Source organism: Spea bombifrons, chromosome 4, assembly GCF_027358695.1.
Source record: "Spea bombifrons isolate aSpeBom1 chromosome 4, aSpeBom1.2.pri, whole genome shotgun sequence".
In the NCBI taxonomy this organism is placed as follows: domain Eukaryota; kingdom Metazoa; phylum Chordata; class Amphibia; order Anura; family Pelobatidae; genus Spea; species Spea bombifrons.
In genome coordinates, this window is record NC_071090.1 from 60,975,353 (window position 1) to 60,992,609 (window position 17,257).

At 41.4% G+C, this 17,257-nt stretch overlaps 1 protein-coding gene across 1 annotated transcript in view; it reads right to left on the bottom strand.

Moving 5' to 3' along the window:
• PRKAR2B (protein kinase cAMP-dependent type II regulatory subunit beta) overlaps positions 1 to 15,762 on the bottom strand; it is a 42,816-nt gene extending 27,054 nt beyond the window's left edge. The window contains exon 1 of the mRNA XM_053463204.1: positions 15,227 to 15,762. Coding sequence (XP_053319179.1) covers positions 15,227 to 15,494 — 268 coding nt within the window. The 5' untranslated portion in view covers positions 15,495 to 15,762. The remainder of the gene's footprint in view (positions 1 to 15,226) is intronic.
• Positions 15,763 to 17,257: the final 1,495 nt, after the last annotated feature.

Below are 17,257 nucleotides of genomic sequence, written 5' to 3' on the forward strand. Positions count from 1 at the left end.
GAGTTAACGTGACATCACATGACTCTGCTCCAGTTCTACTTCCTCTGTGCAGTACCAAAGAACGCAGAGGGAGGCCGCGCCCCCTGCTGAAGTCTGTGAGCGGCATCGAGGAGCTGCAGTGCAGGTAAGGGGGTGGGGAGGGTGTTTGAATGAGTATGTGTGATTGAGGGAATGAATCTGTGAATGAATGAGTATATGAATGAATGAGTGTGTGTGTGATAGCATGGATGTGGAAGAGCTGGAACCTAGGCATGATGGGACTGTGATTGCTGTTAGCAATCATACTCCTATCATGCCAAGTCAGCTAGTACATGCTGAAACCTAGCTAGCTGCCCCCCTTGCTTATTGATGCTGCCAGCAGTGCACATCACTTACAGAAAGTGTTCCCTCTAAGCTGTGCGCACATTGCTTTTTTAGAGAGCGCACACTTCCAAAAATTGCGGTGCGGATATTGTGCGCACAAAATGTCTGCTCTGTTAAAATTTTTGCACAAGAGAAATTTTCTGTGCACGCCAACTAAGAAAAATAAGATGGAACATCGCTTACAGCCACCCTGTATCAGCATGTACTGGCTGACTTGGCATGCTAGGAGTATGATTGCTAACAGCAATCACAGTCCCATCATGCCTAGGTTCCAGCATTTACTGGTTGGATGTGTAAGTGCTGGAACCTAGGCATCATGGGACTGTGATTGCTGTTAGCAATCACACTCCTAGCATGCCAAGTCAGCCAGTACATGCTGAAACCTAGCTAGCTGCCCCCCTTGTGTATTGATGCTGCCAGCAGTATGGGGTCTGCACATCACTTACAGCCACCCTGTACCAGCATGTACTGGCTGACTTGGCATGATAGGAGTGTGATTGCTAACAGCAATCACAGCAAGCACAATCCCATCATGCCTAGTTACCAGCATTTACTGGTTGCCTGAGTATGACAGGAGTGTGATTAGAAATCACACTCCTATCATGCCAAGTCATATTGCAATTTTTTTTGTCCAATTGTGGTGTGTTACCTACTTTTATTAAAAATGTGAGTTTTTATTATTATTTTTAAAGGTGGGGGGTCATTTTCGGTTTTGGCTAAGTGAACCGTGAATGTTTTGGTCCAGAATTTTCATTTTGGTGCATCCCTAGAATAAAAAGAACTATTTCTATTTTTCATTTTTAATTATCCTGAATTTGTAGTCACAAAACTTTCTAGGCCCAGAAATCAGTGAGAGGAAAAGTAAAGGTTTTGTGTCATTTACTTTATTTTAATCTGCATATTTTATTAAAGGCCATATTTTCTCACAGTGAAAAATGAGTGCGGCCCTCGCACGTATACAATTCTGATGAAGTGGCCCACTGCAGAAAAAACTTGGACACCCCTGCACTAGATTAAGCTTTCCTCCTTCTGGAATAAGTACTAGTACTGCAAACCTAAATGGTTTGGTAGTATGATGGCGCCTGTACAGTTCTAACCAGGATATAACACAAATAATTTTGTGTTTGTATGTTCATCATGTCAGCTCAAAGTTCCCACTCTGGCAAACAACTAAAGGCTGACAGCAAGTCGCTTGAAGAAACAATTAGCCTACCATGGAAGTCCACTAGATGGGGCAACATGAACAAGAATAGAACATGCATACCTCCCTAATGTCTCTCTTAAGGTGTGATAGTCCCTCCTGTGGGACCCAAATCCCTCCTAGTTTCCTAATTTTTACTTTTCTCAGAACATTGGTGGGTACGAGCGTATCAGAGTTTTACAGACCTAAATAATAATGTGTTTAGAAACAGAAAACTATGTGCCCTTAATGTTTTAATTACATGATACAGATAGATAGATAGATAGATAGATAGATAGATAGATAGATAGATAGATAGATAGATAGATAGATAGATAGATAGATAGATAGATAGAAGCCTTGATAATGACCTGCCTCTAAACATAGCCCTTAAGAAGTGTCCAACTCTGACCATTTCAAATGTTGGGAGGTATGTAACTGACTTACAGTTTGACAGTCAAATGTTCAACTCTAAGGCAAGTCTATGCAATAACCATAAACTACAAAATATAACATAAAACCCCACAAACTATGCTTTTGTGAACAGTTAAAATGTAAATAGCCTAGAAATAAGTCACTGAAATTAGATAATTGCTCCTAAGTAAATATACTAAGAGTTCTCGAGCCGATAAACAATATATAAATTACAGCCTCTAGATCCACTCCACCCTCCTGTGATTCTAAGCCAAGTAACACATTATTCAATTGTTTCCAAACAGTTTTAAAACATCTGATCTCTTTTTTATGCTGAGTAGAATCAAAAAGCCACAGACAAAATGTTACTTTCTACTAAATCCACCATTTTTTACAGATTAAAGTAGAACAGTTTATATGGTATGATTGTTCCTTTATTACTATGTATATTGTTATTTATTTAGCACAAACAGATGTATGTAGCAGAATCCTATATCAGACCCTACCCTTGACAAAGATGCATAGCTGAAATGTTGGGGGATGTCAGCCTATTCTATCCTTGCTTTGTTCATATATTGTATTTTGGAGAGATTAGAACCCAGTAAACATTGCTTGTATCAGCATATATGTCTGTTATTTTTCATTTTTCATACGGTTTGAGTTGTAGCCTTACTCTTTTTACATTATTGCTATTTACAGTATGGTGCTTGGCAGCTACCTGTAGGCTTTAGCTCCATTGTTCTATGTGTGTTACTATTTTTACATATAATGGGGGCGTAGTGAACACCCACTGTGGAAGAAAAATCTGAAATGCACAATGTTAGTGGCTAGTCTATGAGTAACATTTCAAGTGTGTTTTGTACAATTATTAATCATTCCCACTTCAATGAATAATCCACTAAGTGTGATATAGACAGCACTCTACTTTACAGACTGGCCCATATAATCACATTTAATTAGTATCCCTACACAGGCACTTATGAACAATGTCTGCTTGTATACGGTAAATCCATGTTCTTAAATTTCTTTATAAATTATGTCCTAATTTGGGTACTTTTTAAAACTGTTATATAGAGATAGAATTTTATGACAGATGAGAACTATTCAACCCATCTAGTCTGCTAGTTTATGTAAACACCCAGACATTAATCAGTTCTTGGTCATGGCCAAGGCTCAAGATAGCTTTATGCATATTTCATGCATGTTTAAATAAATCATACAATCAGCTTCAGACTGGCCATCTGGCACACCGGGCAAATGCCCAGTGGGGTGTTGGCCATTGGTGCCCTACACTCACCTCAGCAGATCTGGTGTTGTAGTCAGGGCCGGCCGAAGACTTAACGCCGCCTGGGGCGAAGTTTAAAATGCCGCCCCCCCCCGCCGACGCCGGGGGGGGCGGCATTTTAAACTTCGTCGACGCCATAATCTACCCCCCCCCGGTACTTTAAACAGTCCTGCGGCGAGTCTCCCTGCTCTGCCACGGTGCCGGCTTGTAATGCTGAGCGCCGGAAATTGACGTCACTTCCGGCGCTATGCATTACAAGCCGGCACCGGGACCGAACAGGGAGACTCGCCGCAGAGGAGAGAGAGAGAGGGGCGCCGAGCGGGTAAGCGAAAACTACTCGGTGCCCCTCTCTCTCTCTCCTCTGCTTCAAAAAAACCCAAAAAAAAGCGCTTGGGGCGGCAAAGTGCCGCCCCTTCTAAAGTGCCGCCTGGGGCAATTGCCCCAGTCGGCTCCATTGTAGGGCCGGCCCTGGTTGTAGTGTTCAGCCAGAGCATAAACACATAGCATGCAGCCATGCATATCTATCTGTTGGCCGCCCCCATGTCATCTGGTGGCCACTAGACCTAAAGTGCCAGGGCCGCCTGGTGGTTGCCAGTCTGGCCCTGCATACAATACTGATCAATGCTACACTTAAAAAGCAGTAAGCACTATGCAGAGCTCAGAGTAGCTGAATGATTGTAAAAATAAAATCCAAATACTTTGCTGAAGGGCTGCTCTCTACCAGTTAAGTGCCATAGCAGGAACTCCACCCATTCCCCAGTATTATTCTCCAAATAAATGCCCAGCACTCCAGATTTAAATTTGTTAAATAAGGTGTATATACAATACATAGCATTACCTAGAATTCTGCTTGTGGTGTATTCCTTTGTGCCTTATCCTTCGGTTACCATGCATCGCCGTGTGCAGACAGAACCCCAGGTATCCCCTGCAATGAGGCTCCTACCCAACCTGATTACCCGGGCCCTGACAAAAACATACATTTTTTAAACCTATTAGACTGTACTACTCGCTGCACTTTTTACTATAGACTATATACTATGGAATAATCTAGAGTAAATTAATGTTTATAATACCAGTAAAATACTTTGTTAAAGGGCTTCACTCTACAAGTTAGGTGCCGTAGCAGGGACCTGTTCCTCAGTATAACATACTCTCTAAAAAAAAAACTCAGCACTTCAGATAATGTGGAAAAAAGGTGTTTATTGCAACACAGGTGGCAACGTTTCAACTCTGGAGTGCTGAGGGTTTATTTGGAGAGTGTAAAAATAAAATGACCGTCAAAGAATACCATGAATAACATGGCTACTGCCATATTTCAAAAGGCTCTACATTTTATTTTGCACTGGATTTCAGTGGTAATGTTATATACATCTCGGATTGCATTAGTCCTACATTAGTTATTTATTATCCTAAATTTCATGTCTGTACTCATACCATACTTCTGGAATTGACTTATATTTCATTTCCACCATTCTACTACTTTTCAAAATCACCTAAGAAAGGGATTACAGCCTGTTTTGTGAGGGAAAAAATTGGATTTGGTTAATCTGTTATAAATAATTTTCAGTCTGTGAGTCTGTGGATTAGTAAATTAATCTGATGGGGCTGTCAAACACCACAGCTAGGGAATTGAAACCATGGTGTGTTTCAAAAGCATTACTAAATTGATCTGGCAAATACTGTATCTAGATAAAGTAGGGGGGGGGATAAACTACCACCTGCACAATACATACTCTTGCCATGTCTACAATTAGGAAATGTACCGTATATACTGTATGCCTTTAGGGAACGGTATGTACATTAGTAAAGGATTCTCTTTTCATGGCTAGACAGGTTATCACTGGACCTAATAACTATTTTGGTTTACCTAATTTGATATTTTGCTAGAACTTTTACTGGTAAATTAGAACATTACAGAAATGCTTATATATGAATCTTTACCTTTTGTTTTTTAGCTTGCACTCTCAGAAAGAGTTGCACACCTTCTTTTATGTATTTATTGAGTGTACCTAACTATTAATGAAGCTCTGCTCTTATTATTGTCTTGATCACAAATCAGGCTTTCTGATGATTATCTGCTGGTTAGTAGTTTATTTGGACATAGAAAGCAATGTAATATAAACACAGTCTGGCTTTTAAGGCTGCTGTTTATAAAAATACTGGCTACAGATTCTGAAAGATTTCATTTAAACCAAATGACAGAATTCTGTCTCCAACTGTCACATCCCACCGCCAGTGCATGCACCACAAGGGACGTCATGCTTGTCTAGGCTAGGTTAGAGATGAAGGGGTGCACAGGGAAGAGGTAGGAAGTACATGTGGTATCTTGAGAAAAGAGAAAGGATTTGTGCAGCACAGGAGGCACATACCTGATATGTTTTGGTTATAATATATTAATATATTTTTATAAGGAGAGTATATTTATATGGGAATATGTGTATACATTTCTAAAATTTTGAGGGAATTTTAAAATAAATAAATATACGTTATTAATAATTGGTATGTCATACACATCCTTTATAATATTCTTATCATAGAAGAGTAACTAATCATTCAACCTTTAGAAATAGTACTACATAATATTAGGCAAAACCTATGTAGATATTTAATAGCACTTTGGTATCTTCATAACACCTACACTTTTACTAATTGCACTTTAGCTTCTTTCATCTTTCAACAACTTGGATATAAAAATGAATAGTAAATTGTTATTAATGTTTTTACTGAAGATTCATGTTATATTGTGGTTAAAGAGTCGTGTGCCATAGGATAGATGTACTTGGGTAATTATGATGACCAGGGAGGATCTGGGTCCTTTGAGACAGATGTATCAGGGAGTCGGGATAATTGATATAATGTATTTCTTCTTTCAGCTCGGCACGGAGTGGAAGACCTTGCACATCACTAAGGGGTTACCCCACCCAAAAAACAAGTAATTGGACGAGAGAACAGTCTCCAGGACATCTGTCCCCACCCAGAAAACGGAGAGATGAAGCTTGAAGCATGGACGGAAATACTGACGCAGTATTTGAAAGGTGGCCCTAACATCGTAACAATACTGGGAATAAATCATATGCATGCAGCCATCAGGATACAGTGTTTCACCATCCGGCTAGACTGTCGCACTAGGTTAGACACATGTGGTGCTTAAGGTAAGGGCACTGGCCCATTTGGGTACGTGCCTAGTAGGCCAATGGCCTCTCTGGATCTGCCTGTTAACTTGACCATTGCATTGGTTGCTACGGTGATCACTTTAGAGCTTTGCAGACAATGAGTATCACTAGAGCTGAATGAGAAGGTAAAGGCTTAACCTTAATGCCCAACTTATCATAAAGAGAGCCAAGACTGCTAAAATGGAGGTTGTTTATACAAAGACACATTCCGTCTTCATTGGTGAGTTGAGCTCTGTTCAAGTGAGAGGCCAGCTCCCACCCTGCCAAGGGCGAATTAAATTAATTAACTTGTCAAAATCTGACCTGCAGCACACATAATTAACAAGTGTCATGTTTTAATTAAGACCTGAGTACATAACAGAGCCTATGTGATGATACTCGCCTTTCAAACCCTACTGTCCCAACAGTCTTGCATATTTAAAAAAAAATAAAAAAATATGGGGCGTTGTGATTTATGTGTCTATGTAGTATTTTTAGCAGTGAACGTGTGACCTATATTTTGACAAAAGAAAAATTTGTACTTGTATGACCTACCAGCAAAAGGTACTAGGCCATGTTCGTTGTAAAAATTGTGTTAGCTATTAACATTTTAATGGTTTTGCTCATCACAATGTTCATCTGTACCCATTCAATACCACATGACACTAAATACCTCCTCTCTCTTATGGAGGACACAATAACCTGTCTTTCAGGCTACTGCTTCTTTTTCAAGTGTGGATCTCTAAATGTTGAAGAGACTGTAGTCATAAAGGTACTTAAACACAGATATTTTTCCGCTTGTAATGCTTTTTATTTGTGGTTGTGGAAAACAGCGGTATGATTATGCACTAGGTTGGGTGCCATAGGAAAGGGGCATGAGTATCACACAAAGATAGGAATGCATGATGGAAAAAATAAAGGAGGGGAAAGGGTGAAACTAAGGAAGTGATAAAAGTTGGTAAAGAAAATACTTTCATTTGGCTTTGTGTCCCCCGATTCTATGATCAAAAACAGTATATACAGTGAACCCCCAGTCGCCATGGTGACTATAAATGACTTGCTGGCATTTGGGGTTTTGCAGGACAAAGGGGTAAAGCTGGTCAGGGCTGCCTTTGAGAATCTGGGGTCACATAGCATATGTATACTGTAATGTCAGAGTCAGTGTGTATATGTATACTGCTAGAGTCAGTATGACTACTGTATTGTAGTGCCAGATCCAGTGTACATGTGTGTATAGCATTATGGTAAGTGCGTACATTTTATTTATGTATAGTGATAGTAAGTATATGTTGTAGGATAGTGTGTGAATGTGTATAAGAGTGCGGTGTTAGTGTGTATGAGCATATGGTGTTGTGTTTGTTACCATATGACAATAGCATGAGTGTGTATGTCAGCAAAAAAATGTGTGTATTAGTGTATGGTGTTAGCATGTGTGTACATTAGTGTATGGTTTTAGCATGAGTGAGTGTGTGAGTATTTAGTGTATTGTGGTATTGTGAGTGTGTGTGTCAAGGGTGAGCCTTGGGTTGGTGGCACCTGGGAGATTGAGAGGAGACTACTTGGCAGAAAACTGCTTCCTATGTATTACATATATTTTGTAAGATATATTTATTATCTTTAGAATAAGACATACACTCAGAGGACACTTTATTAGGTACACCTTGCTAGTACTGGGTTGGACCCGCTCTTGCCATCAGAACTGCCTTCATTCTTCATGCATACTTTCTACAAGGTGCTGGAAACATTCCACAGGGATTTTGGTCCATATGGACATGACGGCATGATGGACATGATGGCATCATGCAGATGCTGCAGATTTTTCAGTAAAGAGGGAAATCGTTCTTTATAATGTTTTATACCTGATTTACCTATGGTAACCAGGGAACTTTTCAGGACAGGCTAGCTGGAGCTCTCCCTCTTCTAAGGGAGTGGCTTCAGGAGCAGTGGGGCAAGCCACATAATGGGCATTGTTAGCCTACAATGGGCAAGGCTAGCCAGAGAGAAGGGTCGGACTGGCCCAATACAGTATTAAATGGGATAGGAGTGGGAGAGAAATTGGCATGGCTAAGCGCCACTTCGGCCCAGAGAAAAAAGGAGGAAACCTATAGGAACATATGACCTTGCCCAAGGTGCCAAGATTCCTAGGTACCACTCTGACATCCAGTGCACTTTTTTTTGTTTTAGAAATTATGCAGTAAAAACTGCAGGCCTTCCAACCCCTTTGAATGGCATTTGGTCAAATCAGAATGTCAGGCACCCGACCTACCTCGGCGGCCGTGCAGGGCCCAACCACGAGGGGACCGCATCCCCGGCCTCGAGTAAACCGCACCTCGCGGAGGACGGACGCGACCACGATGCTGATGGCGGGGGTGTCTCCAACTACCCGGTGACGTGGCTTCAATGCAAGAGATAGGCAGAAGGCAGGGAATAGAGGTAACAGACAGATCCACTCTAAGGGTGGATAATGAGGGGGAAGAGCTAAGACCTGGCAGGGCTATATAAACCCCCAGCACTGTTCTATCAGTGCTGGCTTGTTAACTAAGCGGTGCCCCATCCATGTATCCTGATTACCTGAATCTTGCCATTCCTTACATCTATCTTGTTTGTGGATTTCCTGGCTATTTCGACCTCGGCTTGTTTATTGAACTACGAGCTTATCTACTACCCTTGAACTTGGCTACGTTTATATGGACTCTTGTGTATTTCTGTAATCCCTGACCACGGCTTGTATTACGACATTGCTTCCGGTAAACGTCTGACTTTTGTGGAATAAATACCTGTTCACACCACTAAGGAATCTCCAGTGTGTATCGTCTCACTGCGCTGTGCTCCGTTCCCCTACCTCCTGATACAGAAGAATTGTTGGCTGTAGTTCAAGGTGATCTACAGAATGAAACAAGGGAGTAGAAGAAGTAGAGATGTGGAGAGAATCTTGTATGAATCAATAACTATAGCATAACCGTAAGCTCTAAGAGCCAACCGCTGATATACACTGTCACTTAGATTGTAAGTTCCTACGGGAACATGGCCCTCCATTCCTCTTGTATCTGTATGTCAATTGCTGTATTGTACTTGTCGTTATCTGTAAAATTTTCATCTTGTACAGGGCTGCAAAATCTGTCAGCGCTTTATAAATAAAGTATAATAATAATAATAATAATATTCAACTGCCTCAAGTGTGATCCTTGCTTCGCACCTATTAGCATATGCAAACAAGTTATCAAATGCGCTAATGCATTCACATTAGCTAGTTATGCATGCATGCACAGGTAATTCCATGCTAATGGGCAGCAAAATTTGCTATATATTAAACAATGAGGGGAAACAAATATTTGTTAAAGGCTGAAAATCATGCTGAAATGCGGAAACAAAGTCATTGATTGCATCATCAAAATCTATTTTCCAAAGCAGAGTGCTGTTAAGCACTCCTAAACATCAATTACATACATGACAAAACTACAGCAACATATACTTTCTCCAGTACAGATGGCCTTCAGCATTTGCTCAAATAAACAAACCAAAACCATGCAAATAAACAAAATGAATATAACAAAGACATATTCAATATACTTAAACAAAAAACAGTTCACAGGAACAAAATGTTATTCCTTTACTTTTGAATGTCCAATATTCACCAGAAGCAATTCTTCAATCATGTAAAATTTGGCCTTATTCATACCGTATTCGGATTATAAAACGACCCCCCAAAATCTGAATATTAATTTAGGAAAAAAAAGAAAAAGCCTGAATATAAGACGACCCGAGGAAAAAAGTTTTACCAGTAAATTTTAATTCATGTACACTATGAATTTTTAAAAAAATATTTTGTTTTTAATTCCTTTTATTTTTCAACCTGCCCCCCAGTTATGGACATCTGCCCCCAGGCTTGTCACTCTGCCCCATAAATGCCTTAAACCCGCTATATGCCACTGTGCCCCATGGTATGCCTTTTAACCCTCTAAATGCCATTGTGCCCCATGATATGCCTTTTTACCCTCTATATGCCACTGTGCCCCATGATATGCCTTTTAATCCCCTTTGTGCCACTCTGCCTCCAGAAATGCCTTATACCCCTATATAGAGGGTTAAAAGCCATTTCTGGAGGCAGAGTGGCATTAAGGGGGTTAAAATGTATATCATAGAGCACTCTGCCTACAGAAATGCCTTATGCCCCCCATTTAACACCCCCCAAAAAACTCCCCAGAGGGGAACTCTGATCTCTGACAGCCGGGGAAGGTCTGCGCGATGGACGCAGACAACCCCCGCTGCTAACCGCACCTCCTTCCGGCTGTAGCGGAAGTTGTCTACGCGAATCGCGTAGATGACTACACGATGCCCCGGCTCCACACCGGGGAATCAGAAGCACCGGTAAGTGGGGGGGGATAAGACAGAGGGATCCAGGTCCCCTGCAGCGCTGCGGGGGATCTGGATCTTAGTCTCATAGTCAAACCTATTTGAGGTCTGATTATAAGACGACCCCGATTAGAAGACGAGGGGTATTTTTCAGAGCATTTGCTCTGAAAAAAACCTTGTCTTATAATCGAGCATATACGGTACTTTTAGCCAGAAAGGGATCCAACACATTTGTAACTACAGGCATACCCCACAATGGGGTCAAGAACATGTATGTAAAACGAAAATGTACTTAAAGTGAAGCACTGCCTTTTTACACGTATTAATGTGTGTATTGCATTGCAATCGTCAAGTCATTGCTACCACAAAAGACGACTGATAGAGTAATCGATGTGCTGGTGTCATGCTGATACGTGTCCGTTCTTGAGAAGCGAGCGTACATAAACAAGGCATTTGCTGTGCGGCAACTATGTTACTTACTTACTCGCGAGTGTCCTTAAAGTGGGGTATGCCTGTAAATGGGGGATTAGAAATACCATTCCAAAGCTTTACTTCAATTACATACATGATAAACCTACAGTACTATGTATGTTATCCAGCATAGATGGTCATTAAATAGCAAATGGTCCTAATATCTTTTTTTCATGAACTCTTTATGTCTCTGTTCTCATTATCTCTTTTCTTTTTTTCTGCATTTCCTGCCTTTAGCAATCTCCATTTTGCCCCTTTTTTCTCTGCTTTCTGTTTCCCTCTTGTAATCCTTTTCCTTCTGTTCTATTCTTTACTCTTAATTTGGCAGTTTTTTGCCCCATTTGTATTTTGCACCACATGTGATGACATCTTTACGTCACCCTTTTTTCTATTCTCTTGCCCTGTATTGTTTTATCCTCCTTGTCACATTTTCCTCCTACTTCTATTCTACATATTAATATCACATAATATACACACATACATACTATGACATGAGGGAGATGTATTGTTTGGATTTTGTGCAATACTTGGGCACAAAACTTCTTTGTGGGGCTGTATAGTGTCACAATACATACACACATACGCACTGCATTCTGTGCCGTACCCTGCAGCACCATCTCCCTAGGACATTTCCAGGCGTGCAGCAAAGCGAGCTGCTACATGCCACAGTACTTACATGATGCAGTAAGCTCCACTGTTAACCCGGCTATGGCCATATTATTATGGATCCTTTTCTGTGAAATAAATTGTTACTGTAAGTACTGTTTAGGTGACTGTTTAGGTGACTGAGTAGACTTGCATATTCCAACGACTGTAAAACAGGCAAAACTGTGGGTATATGCATACCAAAAAGAATATGCATTACACTTATTTAGAGCTATTATCATATATGACAATTAGATTGTTTTATTTATTCATTTCAGAGCTGTAACCAGATACAAACGTCAGAGAGACACTGGCCAATGGATAAACCTATAGTGGAGGGGCATCCACATATAACATACACTATATGATCAAACATCTATGGACAACTATTACACCTTCTATGAGCTTGGTGGACATCCCATTCCAAAACCATGGGCGTTAATAAGGAGCTGGGCCCCACTTTGCAGCTATAACAACCTCCACTCTACTGGGAAGGCTTGCAACAAGATTTAGGAGAGTTTCTGTGTGAATTTGTGCCCATTCAACCAAACGAGCATTTGTGAGGTCAGGCACTGGTTTTGGATGAGAAGGCCTGGCTCACAATCAGCGTTCCAATTGATCCCAAAAGTGTTCAATGGGGTTGAGGTCAGGGCTTTGTGTAGGCCACTCAAGTTCCTCCACACTAAACTCATTAAACATTGTCTTTATGGATCTCGTGCTGCACGGGGAAGGGCTTTCCTCAAACTGGTGCCACAAAGTTGGAAGAATGCAATTGTGTAAAATGTCTTTGCACGCTTTAGCATTAACATTACACTTCACTGGGAGTAAAGGGTCTAGCACAAACCTTGAAAAAAAACTTTACAGTAGACACTACACATTCCTGTAGGTAGCATTCTTCTGCCATCCACCAAACTCAGATTCATCCATCAGACTTCCGGATAGCTCATCGTGATTCATCACTCCAGAGAACCCGTTTTCTCTGCTCCAGAATCCAATGGCTGTGTGCTTTACAACACTTCAGCCGACGCTTGGCATTCCACATAGTGATCTTCGGCTTGATTTCATCAAGCTCTGATGGACAGTGCTGATGCTTTTTTTCCTTTATACACATTTAAATAAAAATGGAAACTGCAATATTGATCTCACAGAAGACAGATGCTATAATCATTCCTTACAATAGAAATAGCTCCACTGACGCCACTGTCCCATGTGAGAGACAGCTCCAGGTACCTTATCTTGGGAAGTCCCCAGGTATGTCTACACTCTCTTTAAATTGTATGTGACTCTCCTTGTTCAGCTTTAGCTGGGGCACTAAAAGTATCATTAACCTCCAAATATTCTCCATCTACCTGTGCCAGACAGTGAAAAATGTTGACTTCTTCTTGTTACCTGTCCATAAGTTCTGTGGAAAAAAATTCCGTAGTTGTCTATTATGTTTGATAAAGTATTCTATCCTCAATTTGTACACCTTTCTAGATAGGGAATCCATCTTCCTGCTTCCAGCCTTATATATACAAAACAAAGGCTCAGTCGATCAAATCAGTCTCATTCAGACCCCAAGCTCAATAAGTCAGAGGGTATACCCACAGAATGCGCTAAAATATGCAAAGACCGTTCATTGCCCGTGTTCTGTCATGATACACTAAGGGGGAAAAGGCCCTGGTGGCAACAACTGAATCAAGGCAACAACTACAGTAAATGTGATCCTGAGAGATCACGATGTTAATGTAAATTAATTTACTCGCAATACCCAGAAACGAGCGACTGGAAATAAGGACAGGGCTATGCCTTTGTCAATGCAAAGAGATGGATGACATTCTGTGCTGCTATACATTTTCAAAAGATCCTAACACAAAACCGAAATTGATTTCTTCATCTATCATCAACAAAATAATTCCATTTTTAAATTGTTCAAATATGATAACCTATATTATGTTTAAAAATGATAATAGCAAATTACCGTACATGTCCATTTAAGCAACTACCTAGGGCCCTTGGCAAAGAAGGTGAAAATGCCTTCTTACCACAACCCAACATGGAGCCATACACACTCATTGCAGTTGAATTAAATTAAAACATAAAGGGCACTATAGCTTGTATCTGTGCTACGGCATGTTTAATCTTAATCCAGAGCCATTCTTTAATAGTAAGAATAATGAAAGAGCAAAATAATATTACATAGATTAAACAGAGTAAAATTAAATAAATGGATTCACATACGTATATATATATATATATATATATATATAATGTAAATGGGTGAATCTTGACATCGTATGTATGTATATATATATATATCACCGGAATGATCATGAACGGTATTTTAAATATTGAAAAACGCAACAATAAATTAATAGATCTTTTCAATTAACAGGAATTTTGCTCTCGCCGAGAGATGTGTCAATAAGGCACGCTCATTCATTTCACAGAGGTGGTACTGCCTAAGATCTAGTCTTAAATTGTGATTGGTTGACAGAACCCGCACATTCTGACAGTAGGGAAGAAAAACCCCATCCCATTTCACAAATAGAGTGATGAATGAAACAAGCTCTTTGCTGGCCCTCCTGCTGTCCATTAATAGAATGACCATTTCAGTAGCACTCCAAATTCTGTATTTATATACATATTATGTGTCCTACCCTTTTTGTAAAGCTTGTATGCATTATTTATTAATAAAATGAAAGTCAATAATTACATCACAGAAAAATGGAATTTCTGAGATATAAAAAGCAGGTTAAATCAGATTTTGGCAGTCATGATGGGGTGAAGCGAGGGTAATTGGCATAGAGCAGGCTTTTAGTGAATGGGTACTGCTTGGCAGCTCTATAAAATGTCTGCCTAAAGCAAGCCCGCATATGCCACCTGAAGTAAATGGGTTACACATGTTCGGCACCATACGACCAGAATGACAAAAGAATTGGCCCCTCCGCCTCGCCATTTCCCTAAGGAGCTTTGTATGCTACGGATACCCTTTCTTAAAACCTGTCCAACAATGTTAACAGCAAATATATGCATTCTCTAGATATGACATCATTGTTGCTTGTGATGAGTTGTATCAGGTGTTTTTATGTCATATGCACTACTAGACTGTAAGCTTGTGAGCAGGGCCTTCTTTACCTAATGCAAGGGTCCTTCCCAGGCTTGTGATAATCTCTGTCCTGCAAGAAGTGTTGTGTAAAGAATAATAATGATAATAATAATAATAACAATAATAACACGGCCAGCTTTTGGCAGATGCCTTTGGTTGAGGTACAATGAGTGGCAGCCCTCATTAGTGCAATACTTACAGAACACTGCAATACAGACACCATGACATCACCCCACCATTATTAGATACAATTATAAACGCTAGGTATCACTTACGAACAAATTCCTCCTCGTCATCATCTTCCTCTTCGTCGCCGTTTTCAGAGTCGGTCTGCATGGGCTCCTCTGAAAAGTTAACCCCCTTGAAATGTTTGAAGGGAGAGTCCATGCCATGGCTGAGGGTGGCCCCCTGACCCTGAGATTCCCGGAGCTGGGTGAAGTACTGCAGGGCAAAGTCAATTAGGTCCTCGGGCTGCTTCCTCAGCACCTCCACAGTAAAGGCCTGAAGCAGCTCGGTCAGCCCCTCAGGGATTTCTATACTCATTCCTGGGGCGATAGGCAAAGAGGAGGACTGAGGTGGCAAGTTTATAAAAAATCAATAAATGGAAGCGTTATAAGCCAAAGGGAATCGTGAGTGTGCCGAGGCTGCGAACAACGGAAGGCGGCCCAGCTGTAAGAACGAGAACCAATTCCACTGAGGCAGCAGGGATGGTGGAGCCAGTGCGATGGTCCTGAAAATGGGGGAAAGGGGTAGGGAGGATCCAGAGGAAAGTGCAGCAACGGAGAAGTGCCAGACACTCGCTGCAGTTACGGAATAGAGCAGAAATCCAGATAAAGGAGCAGCAGGGGACACGCACAGAATGTGATGGACACCAATGCAGCTACATAGGAGAGATAGAAACAAGTGGGCTTGGAGATGCTAAGAAGGCTAGAGCAGGCCAAACGCCAGCATCAGGTGAGTGGTGCATAAGCAGTGACTAGCAACTCCACAGGGGGTACAAGAGAAACACAGTGTGTGTGTGTGTGGGGGGGGGCTAGTCCAGAAGTCCTAAGCCGCTGAGATTTCCTCTGTAATTACATCAGTGATGCAGATCACCTTCCCACGCCGCCGCTACCCAGACTCTATCCAGGGAGCCTGCTCCCCAGCCAGGGGCTGCAAGAGGAAATCCGCGGGTGTCCACGACAAACACGAGATCAGAGGCTGGCTGCACCTTGCACCCCCATAATAATCCTCAAGAGGGGATCACTACTGCCGCTGTTTAATCCCGTTTTACCCTTAATAAGCCGCCCCCCCTGCTGACAGTTCGCAGCGCCGAGTGGAAATGCAGGTCGGGATACAAAGTGGAGCATCCTCCTCCCGCAGTGAGTACCGAGCTGCCTGTCAGCCAGAGGGGGCTAGCAGTGGTCATGTGACCCCCGGAAACCATAGCAACCACCTATCCGAGGAATTGCGTCTGCATCTGCAGCTGCGTCGGCTGAGGTGGCCGGTGGCCTGCAGCACTGTGTATGGGACAGGGCACAGGACGTGGCGCGATTCAATTACACGTCGGGTACAAAAGAATAATAGTTATGTTTTTTCTTCCAGTCTCAGGCTGAATGGGCAGATTCCCAGAGTCCAAAGAATTGCCTTCCCTCACATCTGCAAATTGCCTTGCAGGTCCATTAGGCAAAAGGTCAGGGTGGATGGCCCTTCTCCCCCTGTATGCAGATGCCCCTGTTCTCAAAATCACATACTTGAGCTTAAATGCTGCTCTTCATGCTGTGTTTTACTCATACTGTAGAATATTGCAATAATGTTGGAATTCGGGTGACTTGGCCAATGACATTACATATTTGATTCTACAATATGAATAATGGTATTTACGTGTAACCTGTGGAAGATTTGGGATGATGTTCATGACCTGAATATTTATTAAACAGTTAAAAAAATAGATTTCTCTGCATTCAGGGGTGCCTAATTATCTTTTATTTTCTATAAACGTAAATTAGCCTCTTGTGAATGGTTATAGCTCTAATTTCTTTATCATCTGCATTGTAAGGTGCATATGCCTATGAATGAGTATGTGTGAATGAGTATATGTGAATGAGTATGTATGTATGTATAAGTGTGTGTTTGCATCTTAGCATGGATGTGTAAGTGTCTGTGGACAAAGATGGCACAGGCAGGCTGTTTGGGGGCAAAATATGGCACAAGCAAGGCTGTGCAGCTACTGTGGATGCAACCTGACCATTGATATGTGTGACATGTGATCTATGCCTGCAGTTTATGGTTTAAATGAATGATGTATTTGTTCTATACCTTCAATG